At 41.6% G+C, this 20912-nt stretch overlaps 1 protein-coding gene across 1 annotated transcript in view; it reads left to right on the top strand.

Moving 5' to 3' along the window:
* Positions 1 to 2270: 2270 nt before the first annotated feature.
* The window catches only part of SPTBN5 (spectrin, beta, non-erythrocytic 5), a gene marked incomplete at its 5' end in the record, with an annotated part of 90096 nt that continues 71454 nt past the window's right edge, over positions 2271 to 20912 (top strand). Inside the window, 18 exons of the mRNA XM_009895729.1 lie at positions 2271 to 2902; positions 3892 to 4030; positions 5468 to 5700; positions 6142 to 6295; positions 7192 to 7392; positions 8556 to 8762; positions 9930 to 10121; positions 10855 to 11007; positions 11552 to 11682; positions 12935 to 13186; positions 13838 to 14125; positions 14778 to 15024; positions 15887 to 16026; positions 17017 to 17116; positions 17820 to 17990; positions 18083 to 18247; positions 19000 to 19226; positions 19796 to 19982. Coding sequence (XP_009894031.1) covers positions 2271 to 2902; positions 3892 to 4030; positions 5468 to 5700; positions 6142 to 6295; positions 7192 to 7392; positions 8556 to 8762; positions 9930 to 10121; positions 10855 to 11007; positions 11552 to 11682; positions 12935 to 13186; positions 13838 to 14125; positions 14778 to 15024; positions 15887 to 16026; positions 17017 to 17116; positions 17820 to 17990; positions 18083 to 18247; positions 19000 to 19226; positions 19796 to 19982 — 3819 coding nt within the window. The remainder of the gene's footprint in view (positions 2903 to 3891; positions 4031 to 5467; positions 5701 to 6141; positions 6296 to 7191; positions 7393 to 8555; positions 8763 to 9929; positions 10122 to 10854; positions 11008 to 11551; positions 11683 to 12934; positions 13187 to 13837; positions 14126 to 14777; positions 15025 to 15886; positions 16027 to 17016; positions 17117 to 17819; positions 17991 to 18082; positions 18248 to 18999; positions 19227 to 19795; positions 19983 to 20912) is intronic.

Genomic DNA, 20912 nt, shown 5'->3' with positions numbered 1-20912 from the left:
TGATGGAAAACTGAAGGAATTTTGTGGTTTTTCCACTGAAGACCACTTTCCTTAGGGACAATTTCTTTTCTACCTTCAGAATAACCTATTCTGGTTTTGTCAAAAATACAAAACAAATAGTCCCTAGAAAACCTGTATACCCAGGATGGGTCCTACATGAACATCTGGACTTGGAGAACTGCCTGTGCAGTTGAGAGCGGGAGCATATTGCTTAATGGGAGGCACAAAAATCCAAACTAAGACTTTCCTGGTGGTGACAAGGTGACAAGCTTTTGCAAAGCAGGATTTCCTCAGCTCACAAAGTGGACTGAGAAAAGATGATCCCGCAACATGTATCAGTAGCGGTGATGTTCTCTTAAGAGAAACGTTAGATGAGAGCAAGACTTGGAATTCAGTCAAACAAAGATTGGGCATCAGTGAGGACAGTGGGCAGTAGGATTTGCCTGGTCTACACACGAGTCTCTGGATTTTTGGCCCCGAGACATAATTTTTCTTCTGATAAACCTGAAATAGTCCTTGAGTCACCAAGCATGTATTAGAGGAACTCCAAGGATCAAATAGGCTGTAACTTTTGTATTATGGTAAAAAACAGAAAGAGTATTTCTTACTCTGTCCTTTTTCAGTTCTTGTTGTGCTCTACTGTTTTTTCTGTTTTGTATAGGAATATTTATTCTTTCTATTCTCTCTCTCTTTCTGCTTTCCTAAAGAACGGGAAACACTCCTAGAGAAAAGTTAAGGTGTTTTTTTTTCAGTTTCCACATATATTTTGTCTCACATATGGTCATGAGTTATATTAAAGACTACTCGTGTCCTGCTGATGGAAAACTGAAGGAATTTTGTGGCATTTCTGACACACACAAACATACAGAAGGAGAACAAAACAGATGTTAATCTCTTCGTGTCCTTAGTCCCCTCAAATAGGCAGCTCTGAATTTACTAATAGGATTGGGGAGTGAAGCCTGAATGTGTCAAGGAAGCCTTTGAGTTCAGACTAAGTGTGTGACCAGGATGGCAGAGAGAATCAGCCCGGGGAGGTAAATCTCCTTTCCCCTCCCATGTGAGGTGACCATGCATTTGCTAGGATCTTTCAGCGAGAACTGGGTACGATGGCAGAAAATACAGAAGGGAGCCCTGATGTCACGGGCTGCTTTTCCTGCACTAAAGGTTGGTGCTGTTTTACTCCTCTTCCCACCCCGTGACACATATTCATTGCCAAGTGTGCTTTCTGGTAGGTAAAAGCAGATTACCACTTGCAGGGACTGGGTCTTTGCTCAGTGCCATCTCCGTTACTAATCTGCCTGGTTGGAGCAGGTGGGCTCAGGGGAGTGATAGAGACAGACAATATTGTTCAGCATTAAACCTGACATCTGCAGGAGGGCTACTAAGTTAGGGCGAGGAAAAAATAAAATATAGAGTAAAAAGACAAAGGTGGAAAGAATGCAAAATGGAAAGAAAGGATGGTTTCATTCTAACACTATTTATTTCATTATGGATTTCATCTTAAATGTTTGCTCCAGTGCTTACCTGAACTTAAAATAAAGGCAGGTCAGACAACAAATGAAATAGATAAATGCCCTGGACTTGGAAAATTAGTATTAAATCAGAGTTAACGTTCTTACCTACCCCCTGTTTGGCTACGAAACATTCTCTAATAATTTATATAAAGAGAAACAGCTCCAGGAGAAGAGGTTGAGGAGGGGCTGTTTGACCACAGTCTGCTGTGGGCGTGTGAGAGAACAGGATCTTGTCAAATGTCTCCAACAGCCTAATGTGGTGAAGCTAAGAGGGTATAATTGCATATTAGGTGGGATAGAATTGTTTGGGGTTTAGGAATGAGGATTGAGGGGGAAAAAAATGGTTTTTTCCATTGTGAAACAAAAAAATCTGAATTCTCAGTTTGGGTTTCTTGCTTTCTAGTCAGCCCACAAAGGAACTACTGACGGTCTCCACATGCATGCTATTTATTCCCAAATTAAACTTTTCTTAAACAGAAACTGAATAAGACATTAAATAATATTTGTTTATGTGTGTTTTATTGAAGGTTATTCTAGGGTTTCACCTGGCTTCTGATGTCGCAGCTGTCACCACATTGGTATAAAAATGTGATGACTGTGGCAACATGCTTGTTAAATACTGTTTTCCTGGCACACATTCAGCTAACATATTCAACTATTTGAATCCTAAGCTTTCTTTATGAAGATGTTGCTCTCTGTTCATCCACCTTGCTTCAGTCTGCTTCTTATGTGGCGTATAACTTCATATTCCCACAGATCGTGTTCCTCCTGAAGGAGATAGATGACTTGAAGCTTCTATATGAGCAGATGGTCTCCGACCTCCTGAAATGGATTAAACAGAAGGTGATGGAACTGGATGACCGTCATTTCCCCAACTCTCTTCAGGAAATGTGGCTGCTGATGGCCAACTTCAAGACCTTCCGCACTGTGGAGAAACCTCCCAAATATCAAGAGAAGGGCATGATTGAAGCTCATCTGTTCAACATTAGGACCAAGCAGAGAGCCAACAACCAACGGCCGTACTTGCCTCCAGAGGGGAGGACACTGCAGGATGTGGAAAAGCACTGGATTATCCTGGAAAAGGCAGAGCACAACCGGGGAAAAGCACTGCAGAAGGAGATGCTGAGGCTAGAAAGGCTGGAACAGCTTGCCCAGAGGTTCCTGAAGAAGGCAGCCCTGCGTGAGTCCTACTTGGAAGACATGAGGAAAGTGATTGGGAAGCAGGACTTCTGGCCAGAGAGCGTAGACAGGATGGAAGCTGCCAGTAAGAAGCTGGAAGCCATTGTGGCAGATGTACTCCCCAGGAGGGAACGCTTCACAGCTTTGGATGAAATGGCCACAGTCATCACCCAGGAGAACTATCATGGCAAAGATCAAATCGCAAAGAAGTGAGTGATAGTCATGAGACTGTGTAGCGGTGGAGGTTGAAATTAGTTGAAATTCTGTGGTATGGTGGAAGAAAATTAATTGTAGCTATGAATCATAGCTCTGCTCCTCCTGAGTAGAACTGGCAGGAATTTCTTCTACCTGTGAATAGTTTCAGCAGCTAAGACAAATGCTTTGTTATCTTTAAAATTTTAGTTTTTTTCTTGAATGATCAAACCCTCAAACTGTTTTCTGGTGAAAAACAGTTTTAAGATATTTTCATTACATATGAAAATACTTGTCCTGCCAAAAGTCTTATCTTCCATCAAAAATGCTTAGAGGGATACATTTTTTTCCAAATCATCACATTTCTTTTTCAGTGTGTAGTTTGGGGAGATACAGATTAGTTGAGGCACAAAGTCTTCTCAGATTGACTCCAGTTTGGAGCAAATCTCAGGAAATTGACTTCTCTGATCATCAATATAGCCTGATTTGGAAATGGCTAATAATGCTGTACAAATAACTTCTCTTGTGGTATTTCAATGCTTTTCTAAGTTCGGAAAAAATCAGAAACCTGTGGGAAAATTAAGAAAAACAGTTATAAAAGAGTAAACCAAACTTTTTATGAGATCAGTTTGTGACTCATGATATGGTTTAGATTAATTTTTTACTTCAAGCAGCCATTTAAAGACCACTTCTTTTTTCCAGGCCTTTTCATTGTGTCAAATGAAAGCAATGTTAGACGTCAAGTATAAGGATCTATAAAAAACAATCTCTAAATTAGAAAAGTCAGTGACAGTTGATGTGCTATCCAAAATTCCTCCCCATGGTCACACTAACTAGATAACAACATTGCTTTGACCCATTTTGTGATCATGGCCTGTCCTCTTGCACTAATGGCAAGAGTTGTGTGTGTTCATTTAGCTCCTCTAAAGCTGCAAGCTCTGAGAATCTCCCAGTGTTGCCCAAAGTCTTTGGTCCAAATTGGTCATTTCTCTCCCTTCCTTTGTAGACAAAACAGCATTTCAAAGCAATGGCAGGATCTTCTGGATCAGCTGCAGAGACGACAACACTCCCTGGGTACAATGCAGGAAATTCTGGGCCTCCTGAGGGACACTGATGCCATTATGGAGGAGCTGAAAGAGCTGCAGGTACTGAATCCTCTCCACCAGCGCACAGCTTGCACTGCTACCAGTGTGCATCCCTAAAAAAGCCCCCACATTCCAGGGGCTGCCTGGTGCCAATGAAAGATAAGTCTATCAGCTATAGAGAAAATACACCCTTTTTACTTGAATGCCTAACTGTGCATTTCAGTTCATCATTGCAGGTAACTACACGAGAAAAAACAGGCTTTGCTACAGGGGGTCTCCCTAATCAGAAAGCCAGATATGGTATTACAAGGAGTGCACTACAGGTTCAAGTTATGTAGTGAAATAAAGATGGGAAATAATCTCACCTAAATTGAGAAGTGTAAAAGCAAAAGTGGAATAAAACAGCCTCCTGTTTGCGTTCCAAGTAATTCTTCTGAATTACCTTCCGGAAGTACCTCCATTCAGGTGGGGAGTAGTTCAGGCTTATGTCTGGCTTTCAGGTATCTAAACTTGTGATAGAGAAAGGTTCCACTGTAAATGCACAGTGATTGCTTTTAGCAAGAATTTCCAAGTGTTGCTAGAGTGTCAGAGCGCAAAGTAATTTCCTATGCTAAAGGGAAAACTGGTTTAATATTGATTTTGTAATGGCGGGAAGTATATATACATCCTTTGGTCTTGCCTTGTCTTATTTAAAGACAGAAAAATGCTTACAAATACAGGTTACCTTGTACCTAAGTTGGAAGAGTCAACGTGCTATATGCAGTTGTGAATTTCAAATTAAAGATAAGAGCTATCTGTAAGTTATGAATCCTTCTATCCTAGTGTTAGTGAGCAAAGAACACTATGGTAATAATGTTGTTGGAACCATGACAACCTGAGGATTTGGGAAAAGACTGGTAAGGAAAGATAACATCTTACAATAGGATTGATAATTGTATCCATTGATACAATTAGAAAGACGACAGACTTTTAAGCACTTGGTACCTTCGTCAGCCACCAATTAAATACTATGAAGTGCTTATTTTCATTACTTAGATATCAGAGGCAAGTAAGTTCCTCAAACAAACAAACAAAAAACATTGCAGCCAAAACATACCATAAAATGAGATATTGTAGAATTCTCCAAATACAGACTGTGAATCAGTCTGCCTACCGATGAGTGTATAGGAAAGGGCTACTCCTTGAACCCACGAATTCTGAGACCTTGAGTACTTAATCAGTAGGAATAACTTAGGTAGGAAAACAGATGCTTATTTGAAGAGACTATTACTTGTGCTGCAATAGATAGAAACTCTGGATTATTTCAGTTAGCTTATTGAAATTGAAAGAAAAGTATGTTTCCTGTAATTAGGCAGCTTTTCAGCTTTACCTAGCTGACATCATTCTTTTACATTTAGAAGCAATATAAGTCAACAGGAATCTTTCAACTGATTTCTTTGTACTGAGCCCCTGGATGCACTCTCTACCAATGCCTTTTATTTGTCACTTTATTTGCAGGTACTAGTGAGTTCCCAGGACTGTGGGAAGCAGCTCCTGGAAGTAGTAGATTTGCTGCAGAAGCACAACTTGGTAGACTCGCAGATCTCTGCCTATGATGATAGACTGACACATATCACCCAGAAGACAGCAGAAATCAGCAAACACAGCACAGTTAAACCAGAAGTGCTTTATGCAAAAGTTCAGATGCTTCGTCAGCTGTATCAGAACCTTACAGCTCTGAGCAAGTCACGGTAGGGCTGTGTTTATGGCTCTGTTCTTCCTGATTGGGATGGCCAATCACTCCCTTAATCAGAAGGCAGAGCTTCCCAGCATTTGAAATTTTTCATTTTTCCATTTATAAATATGTAACACAAGCAACTTGAGTGTCTTGATTGCAGTTGACTGAAAGAGATCGCTTGCTTTCGTAGATGAAGAATGGCTTGCTCAGCATTTATTATGACTTGCTTTACATGAAGTCTGAATAGCATGTGGTTAGCTCCTCCTCTCCTAAAGGAAGAGGGAAATGTAATTTTGTTTCTTTTGTCATCTTCCATGAATAAATTAACCTATGACAAAGAGGAGTTAAAGGCATTCAAATTTTGGATTTTCGAAATTCTTCTTTGATTATGCTACCATTGTGTCCATGGGATCCTGTTTCTGATTGAGATACACTATTTGTTCCTTTGTTTCAGAAAATCTCAGCTAGAAGATGCTTTGAAGCTTTTTGAATTCTTTCGTGACTGCAAAGAGGAAGAATCGTGGATCTCTGAGAAATGGAAGCTAGCAAGAACGACAACACTAGAGAAAGATGTCAGCCAGATTACAGCCTCTATTCAGAAGCACAAGGTATCTTACTTTGGTGGTGGTGCTTTGTCTTTGTATTATAGCAAGATTTTAGAACATTTATGTCCTTCAGTTCAGTCAGCGCAGCACTTATAAGAAAGCTGTCAAACCACTCATTATCTCAAGTGTCATGACCAGCATTTAGAATTTTTAAAAAATGTATAGGGTTGGGATTTTTCCTCAAGAGGGGAAGTAAAGAGTAGAGAAGGAATATGCTTCACACTGGACTAGAAGTGCAGCTTCTAGTGAAGACACTGGGCTCCATATTTGCTCACTTTGGATGGGAGGGAAAAAAGGTTGCTAGTTCTTGGTTTTCCCACCCACCTTTCCTGGCCAAGAGAGATGTGAGGAAAGAAAGAGATGGTGAAAAGAAGACAGATGGGTAACAGGCAGGATGGGTAACATTGCGTGAGCTTGCAAATCTGTTACCACTTTCCCTAAGAGCTTGCTGTGCGCTAATATCAAAAGTTTAGCTATATGAACTACTGCCTTCTTACGGCAAAGAATCACTGTGAACAAGTGAAGAGACCTGTGGACTTGAGAACTTGCATGACAAAACTGAAACAGGAGCCTCTTCTTTAATTTTAATATACATTTGTGTGCAGCTGTTTGTGTATTTTTTGCTTCTGGAAGGCATAAAGCAGCTGAATTGATGGACAACAAACAAGTATGTACCTCAGAGAAGACTGCATAACAAGCTTCACATCAAAGGCAAAAACTAGGAAAGTAACTTGTGTGTGTGGAGGGAAGGGGCAATCATCTCAGGGCTCAGGGAAAAGTCATAGGCATTGGTAAGACACACGGCTCTTAGTTTTACAGTAGTGGAGAACAGGACCCCCTCTTCGCCCTCAGCTGGTGTGGAGTGAGTTGTGCTGACATGTCTCCCGTCCTTCTGCAAGGCTCTCGAAGCAGAGTGCAACTCCCACAGGGCCATATGTGCAGATGTGATGAGGAGGGGCTGGGAGCTGAGCCAAAAGAACCCCGTGCGTCAGGAGGACATTCTGAGGCAGACAGACAACCTCCAGAAGTTGTGGCAGCAGCTCCAAGATGAGGTGGCTGATCGCAAAAACCGCCTGCAGGCAGCAGCTCTCATCAAACAGGTAAGCAGGGCTCTGCTGTGGTGTGTGGTATGGGGGACACAGATGCGGTTCACTTCTTCCCCATGCTCATGCGTGCAGGGCAGCAGTGGCAGGAAGCCTTCAGGTGTTGTTTTTCAAAAAGATCTCCAGCAGCAAATTCTCAATCCTCCTGCAAGCCAGCCAGACAGGAGATTTGAGCAGCTAGGAGTTGCTTTAAGTGAAAAATGCTAATGGAAATAGCTCACAAAATAGTGCTGATGCAGAGTCTTTTTTGAGGGTGGGATCTGGGTAGCTCTGTGACATTTTTCTAACATGGGAAAAAAAACCCAAAAACCAACAACAAAAGAAACATGCCATAAGACTTGGATTGACTGTGAACTTCCCAAACTCTGCCATTCTGGTCTATACTTGTACACCAACAACCACTCACACATCTGCAAATAAAGAGCTCTAATAAAAGCAGCATTCACAAATCACATCACGTTATCTCAGGTATTCTTATTATATCTTCCCCAAGTTTTTTGCTCAGTCTGTTTTTCCCATGAGACACTTGAACAAGACTTAACAGCTTTGTTCTTGACAAAGTCTAAATTCTCTCTTCTGTCTAGTAAGTTCAACATCATTATAATGTTTTAGTTCTTCTTTCTTTTTCCTTCACTACTATGGGTTTTCTTCTTTTTTTCCTGCTGTATCTTTATTCTATATCTCAAAATCTTATTCTGCTTTTTTACAACCATACCAGGCAGACTGCGAATTCTGGAAAAAAGAAGAAAGCTTTTGTTTAGGCTGAGTTCATTGTTGTTGGGCTATTCCTTAGAACCTTTAGTAAATACCCATTGGAATTACGTGGTGCCTACCAATGTTGTACGCTCTGGGTTCCTTTTACCACCGCTATTGAGCACCATAAAGTTTGGGTTAGTTAGGAGTTTTTAAAGAGTTATATAGTCAATCCTTGAATTTATTTACTCACTGTGATTCTGTGAATTATCTGTGCTTGATGTGATCATGAAATACATCACAGGTTTAGAGCTACCTTATTCATAGCTTTCACAACACCTGGAAATAACCTTATAGCTGCAAACCTAATGGCATTTCTGCCTTATTTATTATTTTCAAAAGAAGAAGGAGCTAGATATGATACTTTCAGGATGAAGCCAAGTGTTTTCTTCCCTGTGTTCCTTCAGTACTTTGCAGACATCGATGAAGCAAATTCATGGTTGCGAGAAAGGCAGCCCCTTCTGGCCAGCAAGGACTATGGAAAAGATGAATCAAGCGCTGAAGCACTGTTGCATCGTCACTTGCGCCTGGAGAAGGAGATTGCAGCCTACTCCTCTGAGATGAGACGCCTGAAAGAGCAGGCTGGCATTGCAGCAGAGCAAGCTCCAGCTGCAGTAAGTAGATGAGGGGTTGTTTCACATTTTGTTGAAGAATGTAAATTAAATGTTCTTTAATTGTGTAAAATATTTTTATTTAACCAGAATAGAATATTCCAATTGACCTAAACAGGAGCATATTTTAATTCAGAAGAAATTTTTAGTTAGAACTGAGGCAAATTTTTAGCTGACAAAGAAGTTCATTGGCCACTTGTGGCCCACCTAGTTAGTGTTCTGTGAAATGCTAGAAATCTATATTAGTTTCCTCTACTGGTCCTCACAAATACCCTTGCACTCTTTATTCCATAACATTATTAGTTTCAATCAGCTTTAAAAAGTAGACTTTTAATCTGGACATATTTAGAAATTCTTTCTGCATCCTAATATAGTGATGAACTATCCCACAGCTCCAGGAGCAATTCATACCATCTCAGGATGGATGTTTAAGGCACATGGGATGAAGTCAACCTTTGCAGATACCCTGCTTTCTCACTGACTAGAAAGGGAGCTTTTGACTTGAGGATCAGCTCATTTGACAACAGAAGTCAGGGGAGATGAATGACACATTTCACAGCTTGCTTCTTTCAGAATTTTGTGATCACTCAATGTTTAGCCAAACCAGTTTGAGAGCTATGAGCACTACTTTGGGTCTTTCCTTTACCTCGTCTTTCTAACATTAATTTTTATTAGAACAAAAATTCTGTTGCTTTGCTATTAAACATGAAAAAGTATGTGACAAGATGGTATCGATGTGCAAATAAAAGCATTTATTCACTGGGGCACTCACGGGCTTTGAAACTGGAAAAGTTCAGGTACTAAAACATCACCACAAATAGAACTGTGAGCCTAGTCAATTCCTTGGTTTGTTGACAACTTTAAAAATTAAAAAAAAAAAAAAGCGCTTTGATGTAGGCACAAAATGAGAATTTTTACTCAGTCACTATAATTAAAAATGAGCTGAATGAAACTTCTTTAAACAAAACTAAAATGTCTTTCAGTTATTTGGTTCATTCTTTCAGAATAATAAAAAAAGGAAACAGATTCAAACAAATACTGGAAATATTTTGTTTAAAGGCTGAGAATGCTGTTACTTGAACTAGGAAATCCAAACATTCCTTCCATGTGAAATTTTTATCCAAATCGGAAATATTCATCCATTGGTTCTGGTTAAATTTTGTTTAACAGGTGGTGAAGAAGGAAGCCTCAAGTGACTTAAATCAAAAGACAAATAAGCTGCCATTCAGTCGAACCTGGGCAACATCTGAAGCTGCATTCCCTGGAATCTCCGGTCCAGATGTTCATTTTCTTCCAGAGAATATCTGGAAGACCCAAGATGAAATAGATTCACTTTATGAAAATCTACAGAGCATGGCTGAGGTATAGTATCCTCTCCAATGTTTTGCAATTCACGAAAATAGTTAAGTCCAAAGCAATGCACAGTGAGGTTAAGTGCTATGCTGACTTCTGCTTTTCAGTTTAATAACGTGCCTCAATCCTACCCTGTGGGACTTCAAGGCTTGAGATTATCACTGAAGTTTTCTATCAAAACACATTTTATATTGGCAAACTTCCCATTTACCTTCTCATCTTTTTACTGCATGATGAGTGGATTCTTTTGTGTAATCTTTTTTTCTTTTTTTTCCCCCCTAATGTTTGCTTGCTGGAACTCCTCAATCTTTGGGCTGTTTTACCTGATACCAAAAAAAAAAACCAAAACCAACCATAATCTACATTCTCCTTTTATTACTTTTCATTCCCACCTGCCGCAATCCTGCCTTAAAGACCAACAGAAACATGTTGTTCAGTACTTTTACATATTCCTGAGGTTACTGAGGTAAATCTTCAATCAGCAGCAGCGAGCAGCACAGTGGCCTTGCTGCTTGTCAGGGACTGAGCACTCTCCAACTACTTCTCTTGTGTGTTTAAACCACTGTTGCTCTGGGAAGAAGTATTGTGGTCTTCAGGTAATATGTTCTGTTCTCTTGCAGCTGTTTCTGGCAAAACTACTAAGCTACCACCTGTGTATTGTAGTTTAAATGCAAGGATCTTTTTTTAATTCGAACAGCAAGGAGCTTTTACAGCAATACTTAAGTGTTCATCTGTTTTACAGGACAGAAAAAAGGCTCTGGAGGAGATGATTGGATATTACCGCTTCTGTAGCTCTTGCGAAGAATTTCAGTCATGGATGAAAGATAAAGAGAACATTTTCCGGACTCTTCAGCCTCAAGCAGACAATGTGGAAGTCATGCAGCAGAAATATGAGGTACCCCTTTTCCTTGCTCACAGACCACACCTTTTAAATCAAATTGACCTAGGGAGAATAGATACAGTTGAGAGATGAAGTTTTGAGAGTCTTTTCATCCGTTTCAATTTATGGAGTTCATGCATAGATCAGGTATTTCTTTCATATAAACTATGCTGAGCTTATTGAAGCTGATGCGATTATGTCCCTTTAACTTTTCCTGTGGATGTGATATCCTGTACAAATATCACGGTACAAAAGGACTCTTTGTGGCTTATCTTATGCCACTTGAAGAAGAATGCCAGGTGATGAAAAAAACCCTTCAGTGTGCTTGCATCCCAGTGGAGTGGGACATATGTGCATCGGTGTAGGGTGCACACCAGGGGGGGCTGGGACGGCTATAGGGGAACTACATGCGCAGGTGGGCATGGTGTCAGCAGACAGGCAAAACGCAGAAGACAGCTGTGAAAGTGGGAGATGAGTGGATATGGAAGATTATTGAGAGTCATGTCCATAGAAAAGGAAAAACCTCAAATTCTGTATTCTTGTGTCTTTTCTATTTTAGAGCTTTTTAACGGAACTGGCTGCAGGCAAAGGCCAGCTGGGAGATATTGAAAAATTAGCGGTTAAATATGGAAAAATCAGTCCCAGCAAATATTCTGAGATCCAGATCTGGCTGGAAGAGATCAACAGCAGGTAAAGCTGCTCCTGGTGAAACACAGGATTGTCTCATGGGGGCAACGGGAGAGCTGACCTGTCACACCCCGTCTAGGCTACACCGAGAGAATACCTGCCTGATAGATTTTTAGCTTCCAGAATTGCCCTGAGGGGAGGTTTTTGCTTGTGGCTGAGGTTTGCTGTATTCGGGTGCGGCTGTTGCCCCCAAACAGGGACTGGGACAGGGGCTGCTCTTCCCTGGGGCCTGGGCTGGGCCTCGCGGCCGGGGCCTGTCCCACCGCCCCAGCCAGGGAGCAGGGCAGGCAGGGGGGTTGTGGGCAGCCCATAGCCCCCACAGCCCAACTGGTCTGTGGCAGGGCTGCGGCCTGGCTGGGAAGCCCATTTTTGGTGTGAGGCCTGGACCAGGCTGCCAGGGAACAGCGAGGGCTGGCTGCTCCCTTTGGGATGGGGAGCTGGCATGAGCAGAGGGGTCTCAGCATGCAGGCCCAGTCCTGCAGGGAGGCGAGCATGGCAGGCCTGGGGTGATAGTCAGGGACAGAGGTGAGTCCTGATCCTCAGAGCTGTGTGGCAGCCTGTCCCCACTGTCACCAGTGGGAAGGGGACAGCCCTCAGCCGCATTGGCGCTAGGCTGGCCCTGAGCCTGGTGTTATGCCTCCAGGACTGCAGTGCTTCAAGGCCCCTGACACTGAGATATTAAACTGCATCAATTTGTGTCTGTGTGTGTGTTTGTGCATTAAAGGACAACATGAATCCACCCACAGGTGACAGCGATGGATTCAGAGGAATTCTGTCTCTATTGCACTTTAGCAACTGATTTGGTTACTTAAACATCAGGGTGAGGGTGCCCTTCACAAATATTGAAAGGAACATCAAACCTTGTTTGACTTCACCAAGTATGTTTAGTACCTGTTGTGTACATACTCCTGGCACCATGCCACCCAACTGGAACTGACAAGCACAGCATGGTCCTGATTTTGACCACTGTTGTTTATTGGCATTGTGTCCAGTGTGTTCTGGTCACCTGAGCAGGGTTCCCATGCTTGAGATGGCACTGGGATGAACTTTGAGACTCTGGGGGAGTGCTAGTGTTCACCACCTTCAACCCACTTGATTCCTGATGAAATCTTTATACAAGGCTTTTTCTGAATAGAAAAAAGGATATAGCTCATGTATAATGAAGGCTATAAATTGAATCTGCTGTCTAGGTGATGGCAAGTTTTGGGGTAATGGCTGGAGCTAGATGCAAGTAATCGGCTTGTCTCTTTCCAAGGTGGGAACGCATGGAAACTCTGAAGGAGGAGAAGGGCTCTGAGCTGATTGGAGTGGCTGATGTGAGGACGTTTCTTCAGGACTGTGAGAGCATAGGAGTACTACTGCAAGACAAGATGGTCCAGCTTGGGGATCTGGAACCAGGGAACTCGCCTGCTGGGTTGGAGTCAGACAAGCGCAAACTGTCTACAGTTGAGAGAGAGGTCCTGGTGATAGAGAGGAAAATTGAATACTTGAGGAGTGTTGCAAAATCGTAAGGAATCTGCTCTTTGTTTCCATATTCTTTGCTAGTTCTCTAAGATCACGTTGTAAATTACGGGTATAAAGAGAATGAGCAGCTTGTGAAGTTTCTCTTTCTAGCAACCTGAAGACCTGACTTGCCTGCTGGATGGAGAGCATCTCTCTAGAGTATGGCTGGGTGATCAGTGAAGCGATTGCTTCCAGAATTCACTGTTGTAGGAGGATAAACATCACAGGATTGTTTGTGGGTCTAACAAATTTTCTCTGCTAGTGGGAATTACTTCCACATTTTGAATTAGGTATCATTTAGGTCCTGAATGAGGGTAATCAAGGAAAGCAAGGATGAAGGAAGAAAGACAGCAGAGAATTGTGCACAGGAGTTTGAATTTGAAATATGAATTTAAAGTTTTTCACTTCTTGAAGTTTTCTGTACATTCACAATGGGAATGAATCATTGAACTACAACAGTATTACCAGTCTTTTGCAGGGATGTGCTTTCTGCAGAATGCTGAATATTTCTTGCTAGTGTGGAGCATTTGTGGCATTAGGTGACTTTCTTTTTAATGGAAGTGTAAATATCCAAATCCGTGCCTTTTAAATAGTATCGATTCAAGCTCTAAATGCCTGAAGTGTGTATCCCATTTAATGTATTTCCTCTTGGTAGGATTAAGGACACCAACCCTGCAGAAAGCAGGGCCATCACTGAGCAGGTGGAGAACATGGAGAGGCTTCTGGCAAAGCTCAAGCTGGAGACCCAAAGGAAGAGGGACATTCTTCAGCGGGCCCAAAATAAACAGTCCTTCCTGCAAGACAGCCGCAGGCTGCTGCTGTGGGCAGAAGGCATTCGGGAGAAACTGAGCAGTGAAGAAATGGGTGTGGATGTGGCTTCTGCAGAGCAATTGCTGAAGGAACATCAGGACCTGCTGAAAGAAATTAGGTCTCAGAAAGAAAGGTAGAGAGATTCTGTCAGGGTGGGCAGAGTGGGGTAATGTGACAACAGTACTGTGGAGATGAAACATGTGTATCATGTACATAAATTGTGTATTAAATTGATGCTTAGAGTTTATTCAAATACTCTTGAAACTTAGTGTTAAAGGGAGATTGCGGAACACAAAATCCAGTTAGCTTTTGCATACTTATCCTGATGGCTGATGGAGAGGAAAGGAGGAGCTGTATGTTTGGAGTAGTATTCCACAAGCTCTCTTGACACTCAGATAGTGCCATCTGCACTTTATTTCAGTTCCCCGAGTCCCTCCCTTCTGAGGCCTTGTGCTTCCAGCTGCCATCATCTTCAGTTCTCCTTCTGCACTGTTATGAAGCTCCATATACTGAGTTGCCCCTCCTTTCCCTTTTAATGGGAAAGCCTGCTTATATGGGCTTTCATTCCAAATGGGGAAATCTTGCCTACTGCCTCCAGCATGTATCCCTGAGCAAACAATCAGCTGTACTTTGTAGTGCACAACCATGGCTAGCAGCAAAAGAGTGAAAGGAAGGGAGGGAAGCTTAATGTCTAGGTACTACCAAGGCAGCCAAGAGCTGTGATGAAAGAGAATTCATATTGCCTCATGCAGTGAGGTCTCACTTTTCTTTCTGACTTTGGGAAGGTTTGTGCAGCTGGAAGAGCTAGGGCGCAAAGTAATCCACGAACAACCCAGTAACAGCAGGACCGTAGATGTCCACCAGTCCATGGAGAGGCTTGCTGAAGAGAACAAAGAGCTGGAGAAAATGTGGGAACAGCGACGGAAAAAGCTGCAGGACGGGCTGGAATTGCAGAAGTTCAATAGGGAGGGAGACCGTATTAATGCAGCCCTCTCTGGCCATGAGGCCTTTCTCCGGGGAAATGACCTTGGGGTATGTACAGCAGCTGATTTTGTTTTCTCCTACTTTGTCTCCTCATCCAGAAAGTAGCAGCAATTTTTTTCATTAGATCAGTTTCCTCATTCTTATGGTCATGGCATTTTAATACTTGGAAACTAGACTTTCAGGTTCTTATTAATGTTCTTATGTTCTTACTCATCTTAATGAGAACGGAGCTCATAGTCTCTCAAAAAAAAAAAATTGAGAACAGCTAGAGTTGTGACTTGCTGTGTTTGTACATGTCAGATGGTTTATATATGATTGACTCAGTTTAGTGGCTAACTATTAAAAAAAAAGGTTTCAGCTTGAACATAATTAATATTTTTTTTGGTAGAGTAAAAACCTGACTTAAAAAAAAATAAAGCTTTTTCTTTTCATTGAGTATTTTAAGACCATTAAATCAAATAAAGGGAAAAACCAAATGTAGGCCTTCACAAGATCAGTGAAGGAGGAGGTTGTGGTATATCATCATCTTTTATGTTTTCAGTTGAAACTGAAACTTCAATACTTTTGGGTCAAGTAAGTGGAATACAGCCTTACATAGTTACTGCCTTTTGTATTGCACTTACCTAGATGTGCCAGAGTGCTGGCATAAATGCAAAATGCAGATTTTCTTAAAAGGTGAAAATGAAAACATAGTGGAAACATAAAGCAGAAGAACCAGGTATTATATAAACCTAAACACCTGCTGCTTGTTTGTAGCCCTGAACATCCTTAGGCATATGCAAAAAGTACACTATATTTCCTGCTTGAAAGAGAAGGGCGAAAATAAGGTCCAAGTATTTTTTTTTTTATTGCCACAGAAACAACATATGACCAAGAAAAAACTTGATCAAATTTTCTTTCTTAAATGCAGGACCACGTAGATGCTGTTCGAAGCCTGCTGAAGCGACATCAGGAATTTGAACAAGTGCTGATGGCACTGAAGAGACGAGTTGAAGCACTTAATGAAAATGGGGTGAACCTAATAGAAAGCAGGCACTTTGCATCTCATGTGTGAGTCCAAACTCCTTCCTTTTTTATTTAACTTTAATAAATGGTCCAGTGTGATTAGGGTGAAATGAAAAACTTTCTCTGAGCCAGGGTTTCGTTGACCTCCAAGCTGAAATCTGCTGGATGAGGGCAGGGGGAAAGGGAAGTTTTCAAAAAAATACAGACTCCCTGTGCTCTCAGGACAAATAAGTGAAATGCTTTAGGTTAAAAGTGGCATTTCTCAGAATGCTAGAATAATTCGCCTTGTGTCATAAATTACATACAGTGTTAAAAATTCTTTAATGTAAACTCATTAAATGCCTACATAAAACAAATTTTCCTTCATTTATGGGTGTCAAATATTAGAATTAATGTTTGCTGTAAAAAAGTTAGAGAAGACTTCGCAAGGAAATAACTCATCAGGAGCAGCTCCTTCATGTTTTTATTGAAGCTCAACTATCATCTGTAATTCCTTTACTGTGCTAGAGCCACTATGATCTAGTAAGGGGACCTCTGCACAAACAAGACTTAGAAATATAGGGTCAGAATGGACCTCTTGGGTCAAAAAGACCATGTTCTTGTGATCACAAGTGACAATGTCTTGAAAATTCCCTCCACAAATTTATAGAACTGTTCTTAAAATCTGATTTTTGCCAGCACTGCTACAATTAGAAGGCCATTCCAGAGCCTCATTGCACTTGTATCACAGAGAAAATTATTAGTTAAGGGGAAATATTTGAGAAAGAGAAAGGTCTGGGTGTTTTAGTCAAGCATACATGACTGCAATTCACTAATGTAACACAGCCATACAAAAGGAAAATCCAGAGTAGCTGGCAAGCAATAGCTGCTTTCCAGATGAGCTCAGCATGGTCATGGGACAGGGCCATATGTCCCTTCATCCTGTTAACAGAGGTGTTGAACTAGATTCCATTTATATCATAGTCATGACTACAGTACAGCCAAAGGGAACAAAAATGACTAGTACTACATTGGACTTCCTGTTTTTCTTGGTAGCATTGAAGAGAGAATGGTCACTCTCCGGCGAAGGTGGGAGCAGCTGATACAAAGCAATTCCCAGAGAAAACAGAGGTTGTTGGATTCCCTACAGCTGCAGGTAAAAGGACTGATACTGCAGATTTGGTCAAGCACGGGTGAAGTGATTTTATCTTTTGTCTTAATATGGGACGGATCTCAAACTGCTGAGCATTCCTACTGCAGCTCACTTTCTGTTTGGCTATGAGCCAGAGGATTTCACTTTCCAGGGAGTAGGTGACAGATTGTTGATAAATCTTACAAAGACATGACCACAGCAAAATACCAAAACAAAATGGAGATATTGAATGAAAAACACCAACAGAGTATTTTGTCTACTGGATAAGTTTATTTTGCACATTATTTATTATTGTTCTGGGTCTTAATAATTTGGCACAGTTATTACAGTAACCGTACTTTCGGCACCAAATTTAGCTTCCAGTGCTGAGATACAAAGTTATACTGGAGAACGGGACCACTAACAGTTAAAATAGTCTATCAAAAATGCAAACCTTCACTGACAGTTAAAAGCAACATATTAGTAAATGTGGTAAGAAAAGGACTAAAAGATATTACTCTGAGGGCTTAAAAACTCATCAATGGTTCAAGATCATACTCTTGAATTAAGTGTTGATTACGTAGAACAACTTTGATACGAAAATAGGAATCACATAGGAAATGTAAGGGAAAAAAAAAGTCAGGACTTGATCCTAAAAGCAAAGATGCACTGCAAACCCACACAGAATCAGAAGTTAAATCAATTTACTCCTGTTTGTTTCTGTAAGGAGTTTAACCGTGACGCTGCTGAGCTTTTGATATGGATGGAAGAGAAGTACAAGATTGCGTCAGATGAATCCTATCGTGATCCAACAAATGTTCTGCGCAAACTGAAGTGGCATGAGGCTGCTGAGAAGGAAATGATGGCTAATGAGGAGCACTTTGCAACACTGATAAAGGTGAAGGCAGTTTTGGAGCTAAGTCTTCCATCTTGTCCCAAACTTCATAGATGCTGATCTGCTCAAAAAAACAATGTGCTGTGTTTCTCCAGAAAGGAAATCAACTGATTCAAGACAACCATTATGCTGCAATTTCTATCCGGGAGAAGATGTCAGAGCTTCAAAAGAAGTGGAAAGAATTGTATGGCAAGATGATAGAGCGAGGCGACAAGCTGAGACAAGCTGGGCAGCAAGAACAGCTCATGGAACTGCTCCAGGTCAGGGGGTGATGGGGAACAGAGGGGAGGCATTGCCTAGGGGTCTGGTTCCCTGTTGTGTGGTCCTCACAAAAAAAAACAGAATAGCATCCAGATAAAAGTGTATTTTAAGGTGTCCATTTTGTCTACCACCTCAGGAGAGAAAACCCAATATAATGCTTACCAAGCTAACTCCAAAGTTATGAGCAGGATAATGGTGTCAGCACAGCACCAAGATACAAAGCTGTTGAATTCAGGCTCAGCACTGCATCTGTGTGGCCGTACTGTACTGGGAAAACAATCAAAACTCTCTGCATGGGTCAATGCTGTGCAAACATAACTGCTTGCTTAGAGTCAGTTTGGGGGTCGGAGGCATGGCCCTGTATTAAGTACATTGTCATCCAGGCAAATTGTATAAGAGGAACAACGTGCTCTGAAGCTGTCTTGATACCAGTATGTCATGGAACTGCTGTTGTGTTGTAGCTACAATCTGAAGCCTTTGAAGATTGTTTGATTATTTTGTATTATGTCACTGAAGATAGTTCAAAGAGACTTTTTAATGATGTACTTTAGTGTCTCAGAAAGTACTCCAAAATAGTGTGCAACACAAAATATTCCCAGCAGATGCCTCTTAGAGACACCTGGCCATCATGTTACCAAGAAAGACTTAGAGATTTAAAAATTGTGTCCAGGAAGCTGTCATGGTAGGGGCTGAGTGAAAGAAAAAAATGTTGAAAGGTCAGTACAAGTATGCTGCAATCTTTTCCTGGCAGGATGCCAAAAAGAAGATAGAGAAAATTGAGAAAGTTCTTCAGGAATCTGAGACAGGCCATGATTTGCGCTCCAGCCGGGATTTACTCAAGCAGCACAGACAACTGGAAAATGAGACTCATGAGCTGGCAGAAAAAATGTACTCTATTGTATCTCATGCAAGGAAAATGGCCACCAATCACTTTGACTCCCAGAGGATTCTGGATGAAACACAGAAATATCTGAAAAGGTGAGGTGTCACTCTCTTTTTGTTTCCACCCCTTGTGACAAATAGCATTTTTTGTTCTACCTTCTAGAAAATACCTTCTGGTGATTAAGTTTAACCCATATTCAGGAATGATTTCTCCTCCCCCTTGTACCACAACTGTGCTTTGATCTGCACCTACACGAATGCCTATTGACCCATGTTAACCCTTATTACTGGACCTTGCTAATTGCCTGCTGCACTCCTCCTCTAGTCCTTTGCTTATCCGTAGCTCATCCACTGCTTTCGAACAGGTGCAGTGATCCACCATTCAACAGCGACTAGCTTCTCAAAATGTCATAGGACAAGCCTAGGACCTCAAAACTGTAAATAACTTTTCTTCTGCTTACATTTACTGTTATCATGTAAGTCTACTTGCCAAAAGTATCCTTCTGGAGAAGGGATTCTTGTATGTACAGCCAGCACTAACCATTGAAATTTAATTGCAAAGCGTCCTGTGCTTTCTAGTTTTCACAGTGGTATCATAGTGTAATTCCCTTGGCAGAATCAGGATAAAGCTTTGTTTTAACATCAATTTAATGGACGACCCCTAGGTTTGAGTCTTTGCAAGCACCTCTTGATGAGAGGCGTAAGTTGCTGGAAGCTGCAGTGGATCTCTATGAATTCTACCATTATCATGACATGGAACTGAACTGGATTAACGAGCGATTGCCCATTGCCTATTCTACCAATTGTGGGAAGTCCTTGGATGTGGCTCAAAGCCTCCTGCAAAAACACAAGGTAACTCCTTTAATCAAGTGTGTTATAGCACGTCGGCACATTGCATTTCAGCTCAGCCTGCAAACTGACACCGGCACAGTCCTCCAGCAAGGCGGTTGCAAGCAAAATGTATTGCCACACTTTCAATGAGTACATTCACCTTTCCAGCGCTAGCCCAGCTAAAATTGTTGCAGTGGATTGAGACAAGTCAGCAATGTGGCGATTTGGGGAAATTTTGTAGCTCTTCCCATTAGAAATGGATAAAAAGCTCAAGTGTACCTCACACTAAATAGGACAAACGAGGTTTTTGCTTTTTGGGTTGGTCTGGCTTGAATGTTTTGACTGTTATATGCTTATCCTATTTTAGTTCTATGCTTACTGCTTCATTAGACATGCAGTCTTGAGGTATGTGCATGCTAGATTCTCTAGGAGAGGATATAACAGCCATTTAATGTTTATTTTAGTTCTGTACTGCTTGTAAAATTATTTGAACAAGCCACAGTCAATATATTTACAAAGACAAGTTAACACTGTTTTCTGGAGAGTTTGATTCTTTGTAGCAGTGCCTCACAGCCAGAGGGGCACCTCAGAGCCGCCCTGCACCACAGGCAACATTGGATTTTGCAGCACCTGAATTGCAAGTTGCATGACAGGGGTTATAAGACCACTGGGGGGGGGCTTTATGGAGCAGGACTCTAATGAATTTCGTGGTAGTGTTGACAAAGTCTCTCTTCCCATCATCCTCTAGCCCATTCATCTTCTGGGATATTTTGTTTTCCCATCAGCAGCTCAACACTTTTTTCTGAATCCCTCAGCATTGTGTCTCATGCCTTGTCCTGCTCCATCTCCCAAACCTTGGCTGCTGGGCAGGGGAAGGGGCAGGTGCGTGGTAAGGAGAAGGGGTAGAACCAGGCCAAAGCACCAGGCTGAGGACTTCAGTGAGTAATGCTG

This window comes from Charadrius vociferus, unplaced genomic scaffold (assembly GCF_000708025.1).
Source record: "Charadrius vociferus isolate BGI_N301 unplaced genomic scaffold, ASM70802v2 scaffold111, whole genome shotgun sequence".
NCBI lineage: Eukaryota > Metazoa > Chordata > Aves > Charadriiformes > Charadriidae > Charadrius > Charadrius vociferus.
The sequence above is the reverse complement of the archived record's forward strand: the minus strand, read 5'-3'. Positions and strand labels throughout refer to the sequence as shown.